The following is a 20,294-nucleotide window of genomic DNA, read 5'->3' as shown; positions in this document are numbered from 1 at the left end:
CATCCTCCAAAGAATTTCAATTCCCGCCGCCATATGTCATAGTGATGACTAGAACAAGGAATAACAGGAGGATACATAAAATGACATTAGAACGTGTAAATAAAAGTATGAAGTTCATTTTGTTATATTTCACCAAAAAAAAAAAAAAAAAAAAAAAAAAAAAGAAAAAAAAACTAAATAGGAAGGGTATCTTATAATGTCAACACCTTTAACGCTTCATGTTTTTAATCCAGGCGGATGATTTATCAAATGTATCTAATATTTGGTTCTTACTTGTTGAAGAGTTTTACTTTATTAGTAAACCACACATCACAGAAAAAACATAATTGATTTCATCATTGGACACTCTTTGTTTTACTATCATCATACATCAGTCATCACTCATCCGATTTAAAATTGGAAGGCAAAAGACATTTATTGGTACAGTCAAGAATCGTTTATTGAAATGAGAAGAATAAAAAAAAAAAAATGGCGAGAATCAAATGAATAATAATAATAATAAAAACAAAAAATGGTAATGTAATTGGGATCGTTGTTGCTCTAGTCAGTTGGTGTTTGTAGTCATCCGGTATAAAAAGGATAATGTGAACTAATCGTTCACCTGGCTTTCTGGATATTCACGTACATTAGACCATTCATCTGAAGAATCATCACCTTGTCGTTTATAAGAGGTTTGTTGAATGTCGGGTGTATAAGAGGTTTCTTGAATGTCGGGTTTATGAGAGGTTTGTTGAATGTTGGGTAGTGGTGGCGATTTGAATGGATTGTCGCATCGATCCTTTCCGTAGTTGATTCTGATTGAATTGTACATAGGATTGGTCTTGATTCCTTGACGAGCTTGCATGGCACTGTTGATGCTTGTATAATTCACAAAAGTACAATTCTTGTCCTTCACATGATTGATCATTTCAATATCACCATATTGCGAGAAGTCCTTGCGTATTTGTTCTATTGTCACCTGATCTGTTCCACCTAAATACAAGTTGCGAGTGACACCTTGTTGTTGAATTGCCATCAAAGTATGAAATGGTATTCCTGATGATTTTCCCCATCCCACCTTGACACGCCGATGCTTGATTGCAATCCCCACACTCTGACCACGTTCAAATGCAAGGAAAGCTGCATTTGGATCCACAAAAGTCACAAAGGCCATGTTTTTTTCTTTGAGATAACGCACATTGTATAACTTGCCACCCCGCATCCCATTGCAAATATCTTCACAGGTCGTATCCACTGGTAGATTTCCTAAATAGATCGTTCTTTGGGCGTAATCTACCGCATTGTTCGCTTGCATGGTAGGAGCTAGCACTAGTGAAATAATAATGATAATTAATACAAAGATTGTTGAATAAAAAAAAAAAAAAGAAGGATAAAAAGATGTGTTTCAAAGGATTTACCATTTTGTAATTGTTGTTGTTGTTGCTGTTGTTGTTGTAATTGTTGTTGTTGAATATGAGGCATCATGATTTGTCGTGAAGAGGCACACCGATCCTTGCCAAAATAAACACGGTGAGTAGTCCAAAAAAGTTCTTTTGGTAAAGAAGTAACACAACTCAAAGCAGAGGCAACGGAAAGGAAGTGAATAAATGCGATTCTCTTGTCCCTAACGATCTTGACTTGTTCAATTTCACCAAATCGTTCCAAATCGTTTTTCAAAGATTCTTCTGTCGTGTCGTCGTCGATTTGACCAATATAAACATTTCGTGTTGCACCACTGAAAATAGCTTGTTGGATTACTTGATTAGTTGCAGTTGGTTTTCCCCATCCAACTTTGATTTCTTGTTCTTGTATTTTCAATGGTCTTGAATTGAAATCTTGAAAGAACATCTGAGCACTGACAGGATCCACAAAACATAAAAATGCACAATTTTTATTGGGTAACATTCGTAATGATTCAACAGCGCCTGTCTTGACTTTATTCAATAATTCATTTGGTGTGATATCTTTGTTGATATTTCCAAGATAAATAGTACGATTTTGTTCCATTCCTCCAGAAGAGCCAATAAAAGGGGAAGACGGATGATGTATTCCACTCATCATAAAACCAGCATTAGCACCAAATTGATCAGGAACCATCATAGGAAGAGTATCTTGACCACCAAATTCACCAGTAGGCATATACATTTGAGGATTTGTATTCATCATCATCATAGGGTATTGTTGATAATGTTGGTTTCCGCCTCTATTAAAAATCAATGATGAAAATGAATATCTTTTATTTATTTTTTTATTTTTTTTACCTATTCGATGAAGAGAACCTTTGCTTCTTGTTGAAATCACCATTACTTTGTCCATTGTTCATATGATCACTTGTTCGCTTCATGATTGCCGGGTGTCTACATTGGTGTAACTAAATCAAAATAAAAAAAAAAAAAAAAAAAAGATCGTTAGAATCAGCTATCTCCTAAAAATCATGCGTAAAAAAAAAAAAGCTTTCTCCCTAGTTCCAACCCCCCCCCCAAATAGATGACAAGTTCTTTCCAATACCAACAACAGTAATAATAATGATAATAAAATAAAAAAAAAAAAAAAGGAGAACTAACATTTTGATATATCCAAAGAATAAAAGTAGTAAAGGAAGGAAGTAATGAGCGAATAAAACACCACCAATGTAAAAAATAAAAAGAAAAGAAAAAGAAGAAAATAAATAAATATATATAAAAAAAGAAGAAAAAAAAAAGAGAGAGAGATCTATCAAAAACCACCAATAAAAGAATAAAGTGACATACTGTCAAAAAAAAAAATGATAATAAAAATCTTACTTCAATTATACCAAGAAGAACGTAAGGTTTTGTTGCAGATTCTAATAGAAATATAAATATTAGTTATATCCAAATATAAGTAAATATATAAATATATATATATATATATATTACAACAATACGAATGCGAATGAAAGTAAAGGAAGCGGATATCTAAAAAGAGAAGAAAAAGAAGAAAGGAAGACGACAAGAAATGACGATGAACATAAAGGGAAACGTGTTTCGACACAAAATTGCACCAATAAAATTGCTTCAAGCCACCTGCGACAAGTGGTGCGTCACTGCGGTATTCAAAAAAGAAAAAAAAATTAGAAGCAAATCCAAATAAAACATAACCCCTCTTCTCTTTTTTTTTTTTTCTTTCTTTCTTTCTTTCGTTTTTTTATTTTTTTTATTTTTTTAGTCTTTATATTTCTTCTATTTATTCAATCTATATGTCAAACATCGAAGAACTCAACGTCCCTTTTGGTAAGCAAAAATACATGTTTTATAACGGATAGAATACTTTTGATGAGTTCTCATTAACACCTAACCTTCTTGATAACGAACGAATTTTAACTAATACTCTTTTTTTTTTTTATTGTTTTGTTTTGTTTTGTTTGATTTTAGATCCTTTTGCTGACGTTGAAGAAGAAAGCTCTCCCAAAACCACTAGCTATATCCGTAAGAAATTTAATGAAATAAACATGAAAGGAAAAAAAAAGAATCTCATCCTTTTTTTTTTTTGTTGATCCATAGACTTGCGTATTCAACAAAGAAATGGTAGAAAGACTTTGACAACTCTTCAAGGACTTCCCACTGAATATGATGCTAAGAAGATCTTGAAACAATTCAAGAAGGAATTTGCTTGTAATGGTACTGTGGTTGAAGATGAAGAACTTGGTAATGTGTTGCAACTCTCTGGTGATCAACGTTTGAAGATTGCGGAATTCCTTGTTAAAGAAGAAATTGCGAAGAAAGCCAATATTAAGGTGCATGGTTTCTAAACTATTTTTTGGAATTCTTGGATACATACAACAACACAACGCCAACAACATATAACAACAACACCATCACTATCATTATCTGTTTTTTTTTATTGTATTGTTTTCGGTTTTGTTATCATCATACATACACCTTTAGTTAGTTTTATATAGTTTTTGATCATCGTTATATATTTTTATATATTGATGATTATTCTTTATAGTCTTATTTTTATTTTATTTTTTATTTTTTTTTTTTTTTTGATCCTAACATTTCCTTTTCCCTTTTTTTTTCCATCGACTCACATACACACACACATATATATACACACTTTGTAAATTGATATTGTCTTTTTTTTCCCGTCATTTCTTCCACCCTAACAATTTTTTTTTTATTATTATTATATATATGAAAAACAATAAAAAACTGAAATCACGATTGGACTTTTGTTTATTGTGTGGCAGAACAAAGAAAGTAATTAAAAGCTACTAATTCTAGTTGATGATCTTTGGCAAATTGATAAAAATCGAAATGACGACGATGTTCCTTTTCAGAGTGAAGCATAGAAGGGAAGTCTTGATGTTGTGATTGTTTATAAAGAAGGAAGAGATAGCGATGAATGCCAGTGTCAGGACCAGGACCAGGACCAATATAGGGAGTATGTTGTTCACCTTGATGATCACTAATAGTGATTGTATTGGTAGTGGAAGGCACCTATCAATGCATGGATGGTTTTTTATTTTTTTAAAAAAAAAAAAAAAAAAAAAGTTGAGTGAATGAACTAAAGTACATTCATTGATTTAAATCCCGTCAGATTCTTTACCACGTTAGTTACTACCCAATGTCTCCAATAACCAAATTTACGATCATGTCTTGCAGGCGCATCTGGATCCACCTAATCATGATTATGAAAAAGTCCAAGATAAGAATAAAATGAATATATAAATAAAATGATGAAGATGATATAGATGATATGATGATAGAATAACGAGAAAAGAAGATGATGATTACCATAATCAGAGTATAATGAGTCGAGGACGAATCATCAGGTGAGAATTGTACAATAGGGGACTGCTTGGTATCCAAAGGAGATAAAGAGTTCCCAAATACAACTTGAGATCCATTGGGATAAGTGATTTCTAATAAGGATGGAGATGACGAAAAGCCATCTTCTAAAAACACTATAAAATGACATACATAGAACGCATGATATGCATATTAGAAATAGTTAAAACATCATCGTCATCATTAATGATTTTTTTTATCTTTTTCCTTTTTCTGGTTTGTTTACCATCAGGAACTAATTCATCCTTTTTCAAGAGATCAACGATATTTAAACTATTCAATGCTATTAAAGGCATAATGTATAAATCGATGATGATGGAAAATATGTGGGATAAAAATCAAAGAAAGTAAGAAGAAGAAGAGAAAGCGAAAAATGATAAGGTTCGAGAAAAAAAAAAAGCTGATGATGGCTAGTAAAAGAAAGTTTGGTAGTTATTAATTCACACACACACACACACTGTATAACCCTCTCTCTTTTTTTTTTTTTTTTTTTTTTTCCTAATTTCCTTTTTTCCTCTATTTCCGTTTAGAGCATAAAAAATCAAAACCTTATATGAGAAAAAAAAAAAAAAAAAGATATAGAAGGACACAGGGTGAGAAGAATAGATTTATTTTGAGTCAGCTTAAATGCCGACAATGCAAGCCACGCAATCGCGATACACATATATAAAAAAAAAACTTTTATTTTTGGCTAATGTTATGAATCCCTTTTTCGGATGTCAACTCATTGTCACAATGAAATAGTTGGAATTTGTGCATTGAAATCCAACGAAGAATATCTTATGACAGTCTGATTGTTCAAATTTCGTCCAACTTGGTGTCTTTCTATTCTTTCTCTTTCACTCCTCTTCATTACCTTTAATCTTGAGCGGGTTGGACCCTTTTTTGACAGGTGATCTATAACATCTAAAAGAGAAATTTGTTTACTTTACAACTAAGACAATGATTATACAATCATTCGTTATGATCTCTTTATAAACGATGATTTAAGCTTACATATCATCTCTTGATTAATTTTTTTTTAAAAAAAGAAATTATAATCATGATCATCAGAATAAATCATCAGTACAGAAATCATCATCATCATAAAGATCATCATTATAAAAAAAAAATCATCATCCAGATCATCGTCTATAGCAGTTAGAATGAAAAGGCTTATATCATGTGCTATAAAAGACAATAGTACGTTGCTAAGGAAAAGAAGGGATGTCTTTAAATAGTAATACGCTCTTCAAATTAAGGAGCAAACGATTCTTTTTGAGGATTTGAAACTACGATTTATGCATTTTGACATAGTGTTGTTAATAATTCAGATGATCTTTTGTTTCTAATCATTTCATTTAAAACCTAGAGTGGTTAGATAGATAGATAGAGAGAGAGAGATAATAAAACTATCCCCTCTTTTTTTTTTCTGGTTTTTATCAAATACAATTCTTTCTTTTTCTTTTTCATCCATTATTTTTTTTTTTTTTTTACTCAACGAAATCATCCATCTTTCGTAAACCAAGTTGATTATTTATATTCATCATTATCATCATCTTTCTTACGCCTAGTTAATAATTTCTTTAACAACAATGGTTAATACAAAAAGTAATCATCCTGCCACTGCCAGAGTCGATAGTAATGGTAATGCTATCACTAGAATGCATCCTTCCATGAAAAGGCCTCGTGCACCTATTGCTTGTATACGATGTCATCATAAAAAAGTAATCATCATCAAAAAAAAAAAAAAAAAAAAAAAAGAGTACTCACTTCATCATCATCCTTCTTTCTTTTTTAAAAAAAAAAAAAAAAAAAAGGTACGTTGCGATGGAGAACATCCAAATTGTACTCGTTGTACTCAAGGGGGTATTTTATGCGCTTATCCAAGCAGTCGGCGATCTCGTAACACCCAGACTACCAATGTGGACCCTTTTATCGACAACTTGTCTCAATTAGAAATAAAAATTCATCAAATCGAGGCGGATCTTGAATCCCAACGTAATCTATTTTTATCCCTTCAAATTAATATGGTACCTTCGTCTATAAATAATAATCCTACGGCAACCATGTCAACTGATAACAACGACCGTCTCCATCATCATCATCATTCTAAATCAAAATCAAATCATCATGATCGTATCACCTCTCAATTGGAAGCCAAATTAAAACATACTGAACAATCCACTTTGGAAACCCGTCGTGCAATGGCTCATACTCGTTTACAACGTGAGCAACAACAAAGATCATCTAATCATACTGCCAAGAAAAGATCCTTGTCAATGCATGATGCAACAAAAACAACCAGTACAGGATCTCATTTAACTAAAAAATTAAAACAAAATCATAAGAAGACATCTATCATTACACCTGATATGACAACTACTTCGACAGCATCAACAACAACAACGACAATATCATCGTCATCATCATCATCATCTTCGTCATCATCATCGTCAGCAGCAGGTGGTGGTGATGATACATTACAACAGCAATCATCATCCAATACTATGATGACGCAATATCATCCATCCATATCACAAAACTACCTCTTTCCTACTTTAGATCCTTTTTCCTGTCAACCTTTAACTGATTGGCCACATCCTCAGAACAGTAATATTGCTACTCATTTATTATTTTCTGAACAACAACAACAACAACAACAAGAACAACATCATCAACAACAGCAACAACATCAACAACAACATCAACAACAACAACAACAATCCTATTATATATCTCAACAGCCATCACCATTAACTACACCAGATTATACGGATGATGGAAGAGAACAACAAAATTTATCATCTTCTGATTGTCCCACAACTACAGATAATATTGTTCAACCTATCAAGCCTCTAGCGACCCCTCCTCCAACATCTCATAATAATAATAATACATCCCCTTTAAGTTATCCTTCATCATCATCATCATCTTATACACCTTCATTATCTGCCAATTCATCCGTCCATTCTCTGAATCATGTCCCACCTTCATCCTATCCTACCCCTTCTTCTTCCTGTTCCACCTTGTCTCAAACTCCAGCTTGTCATATCATGGACCTCTACAATCATTTGACCATGGAAGACTTGATTTCTTTTGATTCCCAAAATACTGGTCCCACTGCCCCAATGATTGACAATACAGTCTGGTACTGCTAGTTATCTAATTTATAATAGTAATGTTGTTTATTAATACAAATATGTATATCTCTTTTTTTTTTTTTTTATTCATCAAACAATAAGATAATACAAAGTAATAAAAAAAAATGTTTCTATACTAAATCAAAAACAAAAGGTATAAAATAAACTAATAGGTCTATTATAAATAACAACTTCTCTTTTGCTTACATATGATTGTCATGTCCAAAATAAAAGCCCCATTACTTTTCCAATGTTTGTAAAATGTGCCACTAAAGAAAAGACGAGATGTATGCATATAAAAAGGATTAGTTTCATTGTATAATACAAATATAGGATATACCGAACATCCTTTTTGTTTTATTTTTTTTTTATTTTTTTTTTTTTTACCATCAAATCCTTGCTTGTCCAATAAGAGAAATGGGCTCGTAATCCAACAATATATTCGTTCGCAATCATGCTCATAAATCCATCAGGTTGTAATGCAAAATCCATTCGTCGATTCCCAGGTAAATGTTTAAGTGCTTCTTGTGCTCGTGCTTCCTCTTGTTGTTGTTGTTGTTCATTAGAACCTTTGTCGGATTTACTTTGGTCTTCCTTTTCTTCATCTTGTTCTTGTACATCCTTGTCCGTTTCTATATTGGTTGATGATCGATCGTTAGTGGTATCAACCGAAATGGTATTAAATGTTGTAACATCCTCATGTACACCGTCTTTCACTTGTTCTGCAACACTTGAGACATCTTCAAATCCGTCCACTCGATTTTCATTGCTGTTGTTATTAGTTGACCTTTTTGATTCCTGATGATCCTGTGGTTGCTGTGGTACTGATGATTTGTTCGAATTACGTTGAAAATTAGTTTTGGCTCGTTCGAATGACTCCATACGTACACCATCAATCCCTAGAACTTCCACAAGGTGACGAAGTTTTGTGCTTGGTGATACTGTTGTTGTGTTGTTGTCACTATTGTTCATTTCATTGGTATAATCTGTGGTGTTATTCTCTTGTTTATATCGCCCAGTTGTTGTCATTCCTTTGCCAAATTCATAGAAAAGCATGGATTCAGTGGTGTCATTGATAGTCCCCTGAGCACAATAGGTTTTAGCACGTTGTAATGGTTGTCGGCGACCACTATAGTTTGTTGAAGAAGAAGACGATGCACTCATCAAAGAATGGTCATTAATACGATTATTCCTATCATCATCATCATCATTAGTCTTGTGATCGTTATCATTGTTGCCACTCTTGTTGTTTCCATTTTCATTTGTATGTGCTATCAATGAGTCCCAAAGTGCTGGTTTCTGTACTCCTTTATCGGTTGATATCACGGCTCGTCGTTGTTCTTGAAGTGGATCCCATGTGATAATACCTTGTGCATTTTCTTCTACTAACAATGTTCGATCTTGTTCACCAATATCACATGTAGTTGCTGCATTCGATGGTGATGTCGTGCTATTGGTCTTATATCCTGCCATCATATCCAAAATGCTGTCTTTGCTTCCGCGTTGTCCTTTTCCAAAATATTGTAAAAGAGAGTTCATGATGCTACCTTTTCCTGATTCATCTCCTAAATCGCGATGCTGGAGATCTTCAATAGTATCTGAGACAAAATCGGATGATCGTAAACATGGTGCAGATAAATGTTTATTCTTGAAGAGATGATTGTCATTTTCCGGAGCGTTTGTGCTGTTGCATTCGATAGATGTTGCCTCCATTGTTGACATTTCAGAGGTCATGTTATCGTTGTTGGTATTAGACGATGATGACGACATTTTCCATGAAAAGTAAGAGAATAAATTCAAACCAGGTAGAGAAGGTAAGGAAGGAAAAGAGAAGGATGGACCAAAAGGAACAGATCGTTCGACAAGTACAGCTGGTTGATCAATGTAATAATCATCATAAAGTGGTTCTATTCGATAAGCCTAAAAATAAAAATTCAAGAGAATTTTAGTCATATGTCAGTGGTATCACTTCAATCTATTGAAAAACATACCAGAGGATCAAAAGGATGAAACACATTTTCAAAGATGATACCATGATCAGGATGATATGTAACAGGAGACTGATTTCTGAAAGTCAAAACTGCGCCGATAGGGGATCCCAATGTAAAAAAATAATTTGGTTTGAAATCCAATTTCCCATAGATAACGTCAAGCTTGCGGTAATCTTGTTCTTCTTCTTTGGAGTTTGGTTGTCTTTGATGTGATAAAATATCCCAAGTAAGAATTCCACCCAATCTAATAAAAGAGAGAGAGAGAGAGAGAAAAAAAAAGCATTGGAGAAAAGGTCAAATGTCATATCTTTTTTTTTTTTTTAACTTACGAGTATCCCAAAATAACGATTTTTCCATTAAAGTCAGGATGTTTTTCCATAAAATTGTGATAAGATGTGTTGAAGAGATGAGTCACATTGTCAATGATAGATTGACCCCGATCCTTGGAAAAATAAAAGAGGACATCTGCAAGATAATCATTTTCAATTAATCGTATGGTGGGTATCGATTTGAGGGTAATCCGGTTCAATATAGGGTCAACTTGATCATGGATATGTCTATGCCATTCGATAGGAATCAATTCAATTCGAACATTATGGTCGGGTACCTTGGCTTGAAGTACTTGACGAGTTGTTTCTTGTAAGCTTTCAACTAAAAAAAATAGTAAATAAATATTATCAAAGAAATTTTATTATCATTCAACACTTACCATGTTCATAAAAATGACCATACTGTTCCGTTTGCTATCAACCAAAATACAAGTCAGTGATTCATAATAAAAATTCAAAACTATATCTTTTTTTACTTGTCCAATTCCCTAGTCATTAATTGAAAATAAAAATTGACATTAATACTGAGAAGCTACTTTTTTTATTTATTAACATGACCTACATGTATCACAAAGACTAGGTGATTCACAGTCGTTTCTTCCGATGAGGAGTCAACTTGAGGAGGTGGTAAGGTGTCTTCAGTTGGAGATAAACTTTCTGGAATAGTCGAATCATCTATATATAAAAAAAGTGAATTTCTTTGTTGTATGATAAGATAATACCTTTTCTTTTTTTTTTTTTACCTTGGCTTGTACTTGAGAATTGAGGTGAAGGTAAATATGATGCTTCAAAAAACATGTCTTATTGTTATAGTAAAAACACGTAAAGCTCTATAATAGAGCAGTAAAAGAGGAATAAATAAATAAAACTGAAAGAAAGAGAAAGAAATGGAAAAAAAAAGGGAGAAATGCTTTCAAAAATGTCAAAAGCGGAGATGCAGACAACTTTTTTCTTTTTTCTGATGGAATCTCGTTATATCATTTATAAATATTATCAAATCAAATCATACTGATTCTTTGTATTATCATGTTTCTTTTTTTTTTTTTTTTTGTATATCAATAATACAAACAAGTAAATCTAACAAACTATTTGTCATTGTCATATTCGTATACTCCTTTTTGTACCCTCGTCTGTCATGTCTGTATTAAAGCACCGACTGGAATATTTTTCATTCTTTTACTTTTTGCTCTTCTCTATCTTTTTCTTTTTTTCAACAAGAAGAATGATTCGTCAGTTTCCTTATTCTTATGATATTTTGAATAAAGAACAGGAACAAGCAGAAGCTAAATTCTCTTTTTCTTGCAAGAAATGCCACAGTGAAGATGTCGATTTTTTAGGTGCTACTCGAACTACAAAAAAAGCGTAAGCAATCACTTTTAGTTTTTATTCTGTTTAAAAAAAAAATAAGTATATTGATTTATTTCATTATTTCACTTTAGGGTATGTAACGACTGTGGACACAAATGGCACTGGAAACCTATTCGTATACCCAGGAATCAATATACTGAAAAATCGATAAAACTAACGGAACAACAAGAACAATCGCTTTTAGATTCATCCTTAAAACAAACACCACAACAACAACTATCTTCATCAAATACCGACAATCAACGTGTTCTTGACTGGCTAGATGACATAGAAGAACATACACAAAATGTAGAAAGGAATTCATTTGCAACTGACCGCCTCATTATACCCAAACCACGAACAAAACACAAGAAAATAACACATCTATCAAGATATTTGGAAGATAGTACCAACAACGATAGAAAACGACCGATGAGTCATGATATTCCATTTGTATCAACAAATCAACGTCGTATTCTCTTATATTCTCAAGAACAACCTGGTGATAGTTCTTCATCATCAAAAGATTCTATCAAAAACTACTCACCTGATATCAACAATGAAACTAGACCGGAAGATATTTATCAATTATCAACAGACACCACCCAACGACAACCTATTATGGCAAATGACTCTCAACATACTGACATTCAACATATTGGTATTAAACGCTATGCAACCACCTCTTCTTTCCAGAGATCAAGGCGACGGCCCAGACGATTATTGTATAGTGGTATTGAATTGATGGTTCCTTCCAACCAAACGACAACTGCATCAGATTGAACCATCCCCTTGTAGGTTTTTTTTTTCCTTTAGTTACAGTTAGCCATATCACATTTACTTTATATTAATTCATCATCATCATTACCATCTTTAGTATTAGTATGATTATTTATCATTTAGTATCTCTATCGAAATATGAAATAAAATTGTATTATCAAACCAAACCTTTTTTTTTTTTTTTGCAGGCGATCAGTCGGATTACGAAAAAGCTGCTTTTTTGTTTTTTTTTTTTTTTTTTTTTTTTTTTTTATCTTTCTTCTTCGTTTCTCTTTTTAACACTTTCTTTATCCGGAACGTTGCGAAGTATTACAAAAATATATATATACACTCAATAGTGAATGAATGAACGTTCTAGAGCCATTTTGCAACACAACACCAATGCTGAAATCAAGTTTTCACCGTTAATTCGCCGTTCTCTACCTTACTCATCCTTTCCTACCTCTAGTAAAGCATCTACAGTACCATCGGTTGCATTGGACACTACTTCAACTTATCCATATTACAAAAGGTCATCATTGAAACCATCAGAACGGCATTCTTACAGTCATCCCACCTTCAATAGCACTATTCGAAATACGGTTAAGTTTAATAACCCGTCAGCATCACTACCAACTGACAATGGCTTGAAAAATCTTCATTCTCAAAACAAAAAGCGACTTCCTATCACAAATACTGTTAGAAAAAGATTCAAGAAACAAGAAGAGGATATTGAATTACCGTATTATACCAACCAATATCATCATGATCAGTCAAAACGACTACCATCAACAGCAAGCAAGCATACCCTACTGCCAGACAACCAAATGCGCGATGAGAAGATCAGGAAACATCTGCCTTTACCATCAGTCGTAGATATAAAGCCTTCAATTATAGAGAATACATCCAATCGTTCGTCAATCCCGTTATCTTCCGGTAACAAGACATTGATCAATGATGATATGAAGAAGTACACAGCATTCAGGAACAAAACGACTAGTGACATACCAAGAAAGAAGAAGCAGCAAGATAATGGTGTGATAAAATTAATTGACGCCATCACATGGAATTCCTTAGACAATACAGCAGAAGAAGATGAAGCAAAAGAAATGGCTTTTTATGAAGATGACAGTTCTGACAACAAATTCAAGGATATCATGACAAATGGATTTGATGGATTCTCCGACAATGATGATGATGGTGAAGGATAGAGAGTATATATATATATATATATAGTTTAGTTTAGTTTAGTTAGCAATCAACTGATATCAATTGATAAAAAATAAAAAAAAAAATGGGACAATAAAAGGGTTGGAAAATTTATATATAATATATGCTATATATATATATATATATGTGTGTGTGTGTGTGTACAACATGAACGGGATATGTCCTTATCCAATCAAAAAGAGTAAAGCAATGTTTGATGTCACATTAGACTTTAGGGAAAAAGAGGGATCTTCTTTTTTAAAATGTGGATATGTTTGGTTATGATGTATAAAAATAAACATTTGGAAAAACTTTAAACTATGCTTATTGTGTATTCACTCTTTTATTATTATTATTATTATTATTGTTAATCTTTCTAACAAAAAGTAAAATTAATTTTTTCATCAATGGAAAAAATAGACTATTTCTTATAATGATAATAGTAAAAAGGAAATGTATAATAAACTAATGGTCATTTTCATTCATTGTCTCATTTTTACTCTTCTCATATCATCCAATTTTGTATTGATTTCATATCCCGATAACATCTTCAAAAAAAGAAAAAACAGGGAGAACTCTTTCTCTCTCTTTTTTTCTTTTTTTTTTTTTTTTTTTTTTTTTTTTTCCTCTTTCATTCTCCCTCTCTTTTTTCAAAATTACAACATTCATCTATCTTAGATATAGTTGTACTCGTTATACATTTCAATGACTTGTCTTTGGATTGTCATAACAACTTTATTTTATATATTACAATGCTTTTCCTATATAACTGCTCAAGGTATTACCCCCGGTACTATCGCAACTGATGTTCCTTGGAAAGCTGGTCAAGCTGCAGGTAACTTTAATAATAATAATAATAATAATAATAATATTACTTATCTTGAAACTCAACTTTTCAAAAAATAATTTATTCTTATTAAAGTATTTCAAGACCCTTATGTTATCATATATGGTGGTACCACTGACATTACTGGAAATAATACAAATGTTCAAGGTACAAAGTCACTTTGGATTTGGAATTCACAAAACGGTACTTGGTATGATGCTCAAGCTTTATCAAACAATGTGGCTTTCAGTTCTCAAGTCTTTTTTCAAGCTATTAACTTACCTAGTACTGGACAAGTTTTAGCTCTTGCAAGTAATACTACTGGTGGTGGTTCTTTACTTCAAAAATTAGATACTACAGTTTGGAATTGGAATAGTCCTAGTTCAACAAGTAAGGTCAACCAAAAAAAAAAAAAAAAAAAAAAAAAAAGAAAGAAAGATTATTATTGTTCTTCCAATATTTTTTTCTTTTTTATTTTTATTTTATTTTTTTTCTTGTTTATTTATTTATTTATTATTTATTATTTATTAATTATATAGATCAACCTCCTCCAGCTTCCGGTTATACAATGGCTCTTATCAATAATACTATCTTCACTTATGGTGGTGTCTCTGTAGATGCCAATGGAAATCGTATGTCAGGTGCTGTACTCAATAGTCTTTGGTTCTTGGATGCCAATTCTTTTCTTTGGAGTTCGGGTTCAAATGGTCCAGCTGTCACTGATCATTCAACTTGTTATATTCCGTCTTGCAACTGTTTGGTTACTTTTGGTGGATCTCAAACTGGAAATCCAGATCAACCATCTAGGTCTGTTTATACTTACGATCTTGGTACTCGTTCATGGAATCTTCAAGTCAATCCTGGTTCTGTCAATGGTGCTATACCCGGTCCTCGACGTTTACACACCGCAACTTGTCTTCAAGATAGAATGTTAGTCTACGGTGGAGGTACCACAACTCCTTCAGATTCGGATGTCTGGGTTCTCGATGCATCTCAATATCCAACACTTACTTGGCTACGTCAAAGTATGGCAAACGCAAGTCAAGGTCCCGGTGCACGCATGGGTCACACAGCCGTATTGGACTCTACTCGGAGACGAATTTATATCTATGGTGGATGGACTGGTCAAGGAAATGAGGATCAAAATATGTATATACTCGATATTGAAAAATCAAGTTGGTCAAGCGTACCATCAACAGGCATGTCTTCTTCTTCTTCTTCTTCTTCAAATCAACCTAGCTCTGGTACTAGCTCATCCACTCCTGTTGGTGCCATTGCAGGTGGTGTGGTTGGTGGCGTAGTTGGTTTATGTGCTATTGCTCTGGCAGCTTTCTTTTTTATCCGACGACGAAAACGACAACAGCAAATCGAAAAAGAGGCTATGGAAAAGGATATGGACGATCAAAGTCAGGACGATTATTATTGGAGATATGGAAATACAGCTGCTGGTGGTGGCAACGATGGAGGTTACGAAGACGACTATCGAACTTATTCACTAAGCGATCCTGCTCATTCGGATGCCAACTTGATGACCCCTTACAGTCATAAACGCGTTTCCAAGGCATGGACTTCCAAAACGGGGACTACAAGTACTCGTAACTCTTATGCTCGACAATCTGATAATGGTGATGTTCCCTCTTCTGTTATGGAAATGATGTCTTCACCAACCGACTCTCATTATGATATCGCTAGTTATCTGCGTGGCTCAAGAAACTCACTTGCAGCAAGCAAACAGCTATTGGCACACGATTTGGATGGACCTGGACAAATACCCAACGAATACGTTTTACAGAAACCCAATGAATTCTCAATGCCGGCATCTCAGTTTGCAGCTCACAACAATAGTAACAATAGTATACCTATTGACCATTATACACCTTCTACCAACTTATCAACCGTTACATCCGATGGTGCACCTCTCAGTAGCAGTATGGAAGTTTTACGAAGCATAAAAACGAATGGAAGTAGCGCACTCGGATCACGAAATATCAAAGTGACACATGCATATGCATCTCGTAACGACCATGACAACATTAATAACAACAATAATAATTTGCCTAGCGATATACAAGAAAACGACGATGAAGATGACTCTTTTTCTCTACGTGATGACAACAATACGGTTCCCATTCAATATATCCCAGGCGCCAGTAAACAATTCAGTATTGCAACTACAGTTACCAACAGTGCGCCATCACAAGTTCACACAAATACGGCTGTTCCACTTACACATCATCAATACCCATCATCAAGTGTTCCAGTCGCTCAACCCATCTCACCTCAAGCTCTCAATGACACGACCGGCACTGGTGCACGTTTATCTATCCATAGTTTTCGACCTATCAGTCATCATCATCATCATCATCATGAAGAGAACGGTATTTATGACTCTGTTAGTCCATTGGATCGACTGGCAACTTTGGGACAAGCAAATGGAATTTTACATGAAGAACGTACAGCTGATTATTTCCCAAACTCATTGTCCGATGACAACAACAAGACAATGATTCCACCCAACAATGTGATACCATCATCAACTCCAACATCTCCTGTTAATACTCCAGCAAATCCTTCTTCTTCTCCTACTCCTTCTCCTCCTCCTGCTGCTGCTGAAATCTCGCAATCCTCATCCACCCTTACCAGTACTATGGAAAATGATACCAGTGGTAGTACAGTTGATGATACCAGCAATAGTAACAAGAATACCAGCAACAATGTCAGTATTAGTAGTATACGAAATTCACAACATTTATCCATTTCCGGTATGCTTCCTCGACGTTACAAATTGGACAAATCAAAACCTCCTGTAATCGGCCCGACCAACGGTATTCTATTTGTCTACAAAACTGATAATCAGGATGCTGTCAAGTCTAACGTAGTTGTCAAGTCATTTGGCCGCCGTGAAGCGTGGGAACGGGAATGTCGTACTCTGATGAAGCTCAAATCTCACCATGTGGTTACATTATTGGAAGTACTGACGATCCAGGACGAAAGTCATCAATCAACACCTATGACGATGCCACCATCTTTGGATACAACACCAGAACAACAACAACAACAGTCATTATCGCTTTCTGGACAGATACCAAATAAACAGGAAGATGGAGATGATGATTATCATATCAAATATGTCACTGTCATGGAACGACTCGATGAAACATTATCTACCGCAATTCGACGAGCAAGGCCTTCATCTACAGATCAATCCAAACAATCACCAGTATCTACTACTAATCCTATTTGGTCTGATCAACATACTATTTCCATAGCTCGGGACATTACCGAATGTTTGATTTGGTGTCACGAAAAAGGTTAGTATTCATCACTACAAAAAACAGCATGGCGTACAGATAATTTCTTTTTCTAACCACACTTTTTTTTTTTTTTTTTTTACTGATTTTCAGGGATTGCTTTCTGTGATTTGAAGCCCAGCAACATCATGCACAACATGGATGAACCTTGGAAATTGATTGATTTTGAAGCTAGTCGCACCATTGGAGAAGAATGTGTTGGCGTGATTACCCCTCGATACTGTCCCCCTGAAGTAGCGCGTGCTACTACTTATGGTTTAGAAGGCGCAAATGGAGTGGTTGCTACAGCAAGTGTAGATCTTTGGGCGCTTGGATGTGTATTATATGAATTAGAAACGAAGCGTCCTCTCTTCGCCACAAGCATCAAAGATGAAACTATTTTACACTTTGTCTCTCATCCTTCTTCTTCTACGCCTATTCTCAATAATGGTTTACGATGGAATGATCAAAAAGAACTGGAGATCCCTCACTTGGATCGACAAGTCAGAAACGCCCATTCTCGCCAATTAATCAAAATGTTATTAAGTCGAGACCCTGTCAAACGTGGTAGTGCCTCGCAATTATTGGTAAGTTCTATACTTCAGCATATGTATGGATGATAAGTTCAACTTTACTCATATTCTCTTCCTTTTCTTTTTTTTTTTTTTTAGTCACATCCATACTTTAATGAATCATAGTTTTACTCATTGTTATCTTATCATTATTACCTTTTTTTTTTATATCAATATTGATTTTTACCATATTATACACTTATATTCAAACACATACTTCTTATTTACCATTTATCATTTGATCTGTTTTATAGTTTCTATTTTGTTCCATATTATCTTTTTTTTTTTTTTACCCATTGTCTCATAATAAAAATATCATTTATACTTTCTTGTCATGAATAATTTCTACTATTGATTATCCATCTCATATCATACCATTAGCACATATATCATTTCATATATTGTCAAATAATAAATAAATGCAAGTTTCTTTCTTTATTACAATCACTAAATAGAACTAAAACTAGTTTGACTAGATCCACTATACTATTACCGACTTATTCATTGATCCATCTTCACCTTGCTAAACTATGAGTATATATATCAAAAAAATGAAAAAAAAGTTAGTTCTCGATCATCTGATTTTACTTTTTTTATTTTACTACGACTTACATCCATTTCAGGGTGTTGTTTCTTGAATTTTTCTAGCATTTCTTGTTTTCGTAAAGTATCGCTATCAGGCTTATTCATTGCTTTTTGACGTTGATCGAACTAAAAAAAAAAAAAAAAAAAAAAAAAAAAAAAAAAGATGAATCATTCATTTCAATACAAGAGACCTATTCTTACCATCATTTTTTCCACCATAGCACGCGTTTCTCCATCCAAATCTTCCAATTTCGAATTTTCAGGTTGGATCTTCTTTGTATTAATTTTTGGAGCAGAGGTCTCGACATTTTCCCACCAAGTCATTTGATTGCTTTTTTCCAAATGGATTTCTACTTGTTTTTGATCTTCCAATGACCATGTACTGTCATCCACCTTGATTTCCTTACATAGTTCACCCTATTCAATATAATATATAAAGTGAGTTTGCCTACTCAATACATTCATTTATTTCTATCATCATATATCGCGTAAATCTTCCTTCTTTTCTTCTTTCTTTCTTACCTCTAGAATAGCTGGTTGACCCTTCAATGCGACCTTGATGTATTTCTTCTTCAATACAATATCAAGATCGCGGCCTCTCGTTCCTTTTGGCACTGGGACGGTAACGTTCACATCTTGTAAAGTTTGTTTCCAACTACAACATCAAATAAAGTATTAACATAGTGAAAGAATGATAGAGAGTGAGCCAAACGATCCAAGTTTTTTGGTGTTATTTGTTTGTTTGGTTTTTATACTTACGTATAAGGAAGAGTAGCCTGTTCAGCATCTTCTTTTGCCTTTTCCAACTTGTCTTGAACCTCTCGTTCTTCTGGTGTCATGTCATCGTATTTCTTTGTTTCGTCAGTCATATTGGTGGTATCTTTATTTTTATTCAATGATTAAAGAAAGAAAGAAAAAGAAAAAAAAAAAGATTGGAAAAAATGCTATCGGCGGGGAATCAATGTTTTGTTCGAGATGTTTCCTATGAACTATGGAAAACTCTGGCAGACAGGGAAAAACCACTTTTTGGGATTCATCAAAGTAACTTTGGATGATTCATGCAGATGGTAACACCATCATCGTCATTCTCATTCATAGAAAAAAAAAAAGATAAAATAAAGTTGAATGCATGGTTTATTAATCTTCTAATAAGTTTATTGTTCCACTACCTTGGAGGAATTGAGTTTGCTTTGCATCATTCACAAGGAAACGAATATGATATTCGATACATGTCTTTGATTATCATCATCTAAATATGTGAATAAAAAAAAAAAGATAACATCATGTTCTAGTATAAAGGAGGAAAAAAAAAATCATTCGCTTTTCTGTTCATTTCACAGAATGTTTAAGTACACTCATCATCGAAAACGACATCGGCATTCGAAAACTCGAAAAAGATCCCATCCTCGTCCTCGCCAAAAACAGGAAGAAAAGACTTTTTTTTACTACATTAGGATAGATCAGTGTCCTCGGA

General features: G+C 33.7%; 10 protein-coding genes across 10 annotated transcripts; 6 read left to right on the top strand and 4 right to left on the bottom strand.

The window, feature by feature from the left end:
* Positions 1-589: 589 nt before the first annotated feature.
* On the bottom strand, positions 590-1,986 carry BX664DRAFT_366271 (uncharacterized protein; the record flags this gene model as incomplete). The annotated part of the gene is made up of 2 exons (XM_051548517.1): positions 590-1,308; positions 1,398-1,986. The coding sequence occupies 2 exons, from the start codon at positions 1,984-1,986 to the stop codon at positions 590-592; spliced, it is 1,308 nt and encodes a 435-aa protein (XP_051398096.1).
* Positions 1,987-3,113: 1,127 nt separating this feature from the next.
* BX664DRAFT_300102 (translation initiation factor SUI1) lies at positions 3,114-3,988 on the top strand. Its single transcript, XM_051542330.1, has 3 exons — positions 3,114-3,230; positions 3,372-3,425; positions 3,501-3,988. The coding sequence occupies exons 1-3, from the start codon at positions 3,197-3,199 to the stop codon at positions 3,746-3,748; spliced, it is 336 nt and encodes a 111-aa protein (XP_051398095.1). The 5' UTR covers positions 3,114-3,196; the 3' UTR covers positions 3,749-3,988.
* A 98-nt stretch (positions 3,989-4,086) lies between these two features.
* On the bottom strand, positions 4,087-5,191 carry BX664DRAFT_337544 (phosphatidylethanolamine-binding protein). Its single transcript, XM_051546253.1, has 4 exons — positions 5,017-5,191; positions 4,737-4,906; positions 4,549-4,620; positions 4,087-4,439 (listed from the first exon to the last, which is right to left on the bottom strand). Exons 1-4 carry the CDS (start codon positions 5,084-5,086, stop codon positions 4,176-4,178), a joined length of 576 nt encoding a protein of 191 aa, XP_051398094.1. The 5' UTR covers positions 5,087-5,191; the 3' UTR covers positions 4,087-4,175.
* A 761-nt stretch (positions 5,192-5,952) lies between these two features.
* BX664DRAFT_375214 (uncharacterized protein) lies at positions 5,953-7,930 on the top strand (the record flags this gene model as incomplete). The annotated part of the gene is made up of 4 exons (XM_051548713.1): positions 5,953-5,972; positions 6,382-6,496; positions 6,590-7,382; positions 7,539-7,930. 4 exons carry the CDS (start codon positions 5,953-5,955, stop codon positions 7,928-7,930), a joined length of 1,320 nt encoding a protein of 439 aa, XP_051398093.1.
* A 243-nt stretch (positions 7,931-8,173) lies between these two features.
* BX664DRAFT_170682 (uncharacterized protein) lies at positions 8,174-9,834 on the bottom strand. The gene has a single exon (XM_051539983.1). It carries the CDS (start codon positions 9,680-9,682, stop codon positions 8,270-8,272), a length of 1,413 nt encoding a protein of 470 aa, XP_051398092.1. The 5' UTR covers positions 9,683-9,834; the 3' UTR covers positions 8,174-8,269.
* Positions 9,835-11,435: 1,601 nt separating this feature from the next.
* BX664DRAFT_387381 (uncharacterized protein) lies at positions 11,436-12,557 on the top strand. Its single transcript, XM_051549384.1, has 2 exons — positions 11,436-11,594; positions 11,672-12,557. Exons 1-2 carry the CDS (start codon positions 11,455-11,457, stop codon positions 12,360-12,362), a joined length of 831 nt encoding a protein of 276 aa, XP_051398091.1. The 5' UTR covers positions 11,436-11,454; the 3' UTR covers positions 12,363-12,557.
* An 18-nt stretch (positions 12,558-12,575) lies between these two features.
* On the top strand, positions 12,576-13,631 carry BX664DRAFT_337540 (uncharacterized protein). Its single transcript, XM_051546252.1, has one exon. The coding sequence runs from the start codon at positions 12,701-12,703 to the stop codon at positions 13,547-13,549; it is 849 nt and encodes a 282-aa protein (XP_051398090.1). The 5' UTR covers positions 12,576-12,700; the 3' UTR covers positions 13,550-13,631.
* Positions 13,632-14,163: 532 nt separating this feature from the next.
* Positions 14,164-14,759, top strand: BX664DRAFT_170631 (uncharacterized protein). Its single transcript, XM_051539982.1, has 2 exons — positions 14,164-14,378; positions 14,470-14,759. The coding sequence occupies exons 1-2, from the start codon at positions 14,253-14,255 to the stop codon at positions 14,674-14,676; spliced, it is 333 nt and encodes a 110-aa protein (XP_051398089.1). The 5' UTR covers positions 14,164-14,252; the 3' UTR covers positions 14,677-14,759.
* Positions 14,760-14,929: 170 nt separating this feature from the next.
* BX664DRAFT_266370 (kinase-like domain-containing protein) lies at positions 14,930-18,283 on the top strand (the record flags this gene model as incomplete). The annotated part of the gene is made up of 7 exons (XM_051540906.1): positions 14,930-15,779; positions 15,840-16,337; positions 16,551-16,682; positions 16,746-16,826; positions 17,049-17,366; positions 17,481-17,684; positions 17,778-18,283. Coding segments are annotated over 7 exons (2,589 nt in total), but the record flags the coding sequence as incomplete, so codon positions are not given.
* A 361-nt stretch (positions 18,284-18,644) lies between these two features.
* On the bottom strand, positions 18,645-19,832 carry BX664DRAFT_337535 (HSP20-like chaperone). The gene is made up of 5 exons (XM_051546251.1): positions 19,580-19,832; positions 19,343-19,475; positions 19,022-19,237; positions 18,848-18,946; positions 18,645-18,763 (listed from the first exon to the last, which is right to left on the bottom strand). Exons 1-5 carry the CDS (start codon positions 19,687-19,689, stop codon positions 18,737-18,739), a joined length of 585 nt encoding a protein of 194 aa, XP_051398087.1. The 5' UTR covers positions 19,690-19,832; the 3' UTR covers positions 18,645-18,736.
* Between the last annotated feature and the right edge of the window lie 462 nt (positions 19,833-20,294).

Source organism: Halteromyces radiatus, assembly GCF_025201355.1.
Source record: "Halteromyces radiatus strain CBS 162.75 chromosome Unknown BX664scaffold_6, whole genome shotgun sequence".
NCBI classification, from domain to species: domain Eukaryota; kingdom Fungi; phylum Mucoromycota; class Mucoromycetes; order Mucorales; family Cunninghamellaceae; genus Halteromyces; species Halteromyces radiatus.
This window is presented reverse-complemented; position numbering and strand designations above follow the sequence as displayed.

Excerpts from the sequence above, each read along its gene's own strand:
- BX664DRAFT_170631 (XM_051539982.1), top strand. The coding sequence starts at position 14,253 with ATGACTTGTCTTTGGATTGTCATAACAACTTTATTTTATATATTACAA. Across the intron at positions 14,379-14,469 it reads CTTGGAAAGCTGGTCAAGCT|TATTTCAAGACCCTTATGTT; the intron begins GCAGGTAACTTT and ends TTCTTATTAAAG.
- BX664DRAFT_387381 (XM_051549384.1), top strand. The coding sequence starts at position 11,455 with ATGATTCGTCAGTTTCCTTATTCTTATGATATTTTGAATAAAGAACAG. Across the intron at positions 11,595-11,671 it reads ACTCGAACTACAAAAAAAGC|GGTATGTAACGACTGTGGAC; the intron begins GTAAGCAATCAC and ends ATTTCACTTTAG.
- BX664DRAFT_337540 (XM_051546252.1), top strand. The coding sequence starts at position 12,701 with ATGAATGAACGTTCTAGAGCCATTTTGCAACACAACACCAATGCTGAA.
- BX664DRAFT_170682 (XM_051539983.1), bottom strand. The coding sequence starts at position 9,682 with ATGTCGTCATCATCGTCTAATACCAACAACGATAACATGACCTCTGAA.
- BX664DRAFT_300102 (XM_051542330.1), top strand. The coding sequence starts at position 3,197 with ATGTCAAACATCGAAGAACTCAACGTCCCTTTTG. Across the intron at positions 3,231-3,371 it reads AGAACTCAACGTCCCTTTTG|ATCCTTTTGCTGACGTTGAA; the intron begins GTAAGCAAAAAT and ends GTTTGATTTTAG. Across the intron at positions 3,426-3,500 it reads CAAAACCACTAGCTATATCC|ACTTGCGTATTCAACAAAGA; the intron begins GTAAGAAATTTA and ends GTTGATCCATAG.
- BX664DRAFT_337535 (XM_051546251.1), bottom strand. The coding sequence starts at position 19,689 with ATGACTGACGAAACAAAGAAATACGATGACATGACACCAGAAGAACGA. Across the intron at positions 19,238-19,342 it reads GTCAACCAGCTATTCTAGAG|GGTGAACTATGTAAGGAAAT; the intron begins GTAAGAAAGAAA and ends TATATTGAATAG. Across the intron at positions 18,947-19,021 it reads CTATGGTGGAAAAAATGATG|TTCGATCAACGTCAAAAAGC; the intron begins GTAAGAATAGGT and ends TTTTTTTTTTAG.
- BX664DRAFT_337544 (XM_051546253.1), bottom strand. The coding sequence starts at position 5,086 with ATGCCTTTAATAGCATTGAATAGTTTAAATATCGTTGATCTCTTGAAA. Across the intron at positions 4,907-5,016 it reads GGATGAATTAGTTCCTGATG|TGTTTTTAGAAGATGGCTTT; the intron begins GTAAACAAACCA and ends GTCATTTTATAG. Across the intron at positions 4,621-4,736 it reads CTCATTATACTCTGATTATG|GTGGATCCAGATGCGCCTGC; the intron begins GTAATCATCATC and ends AATCATGATTAG.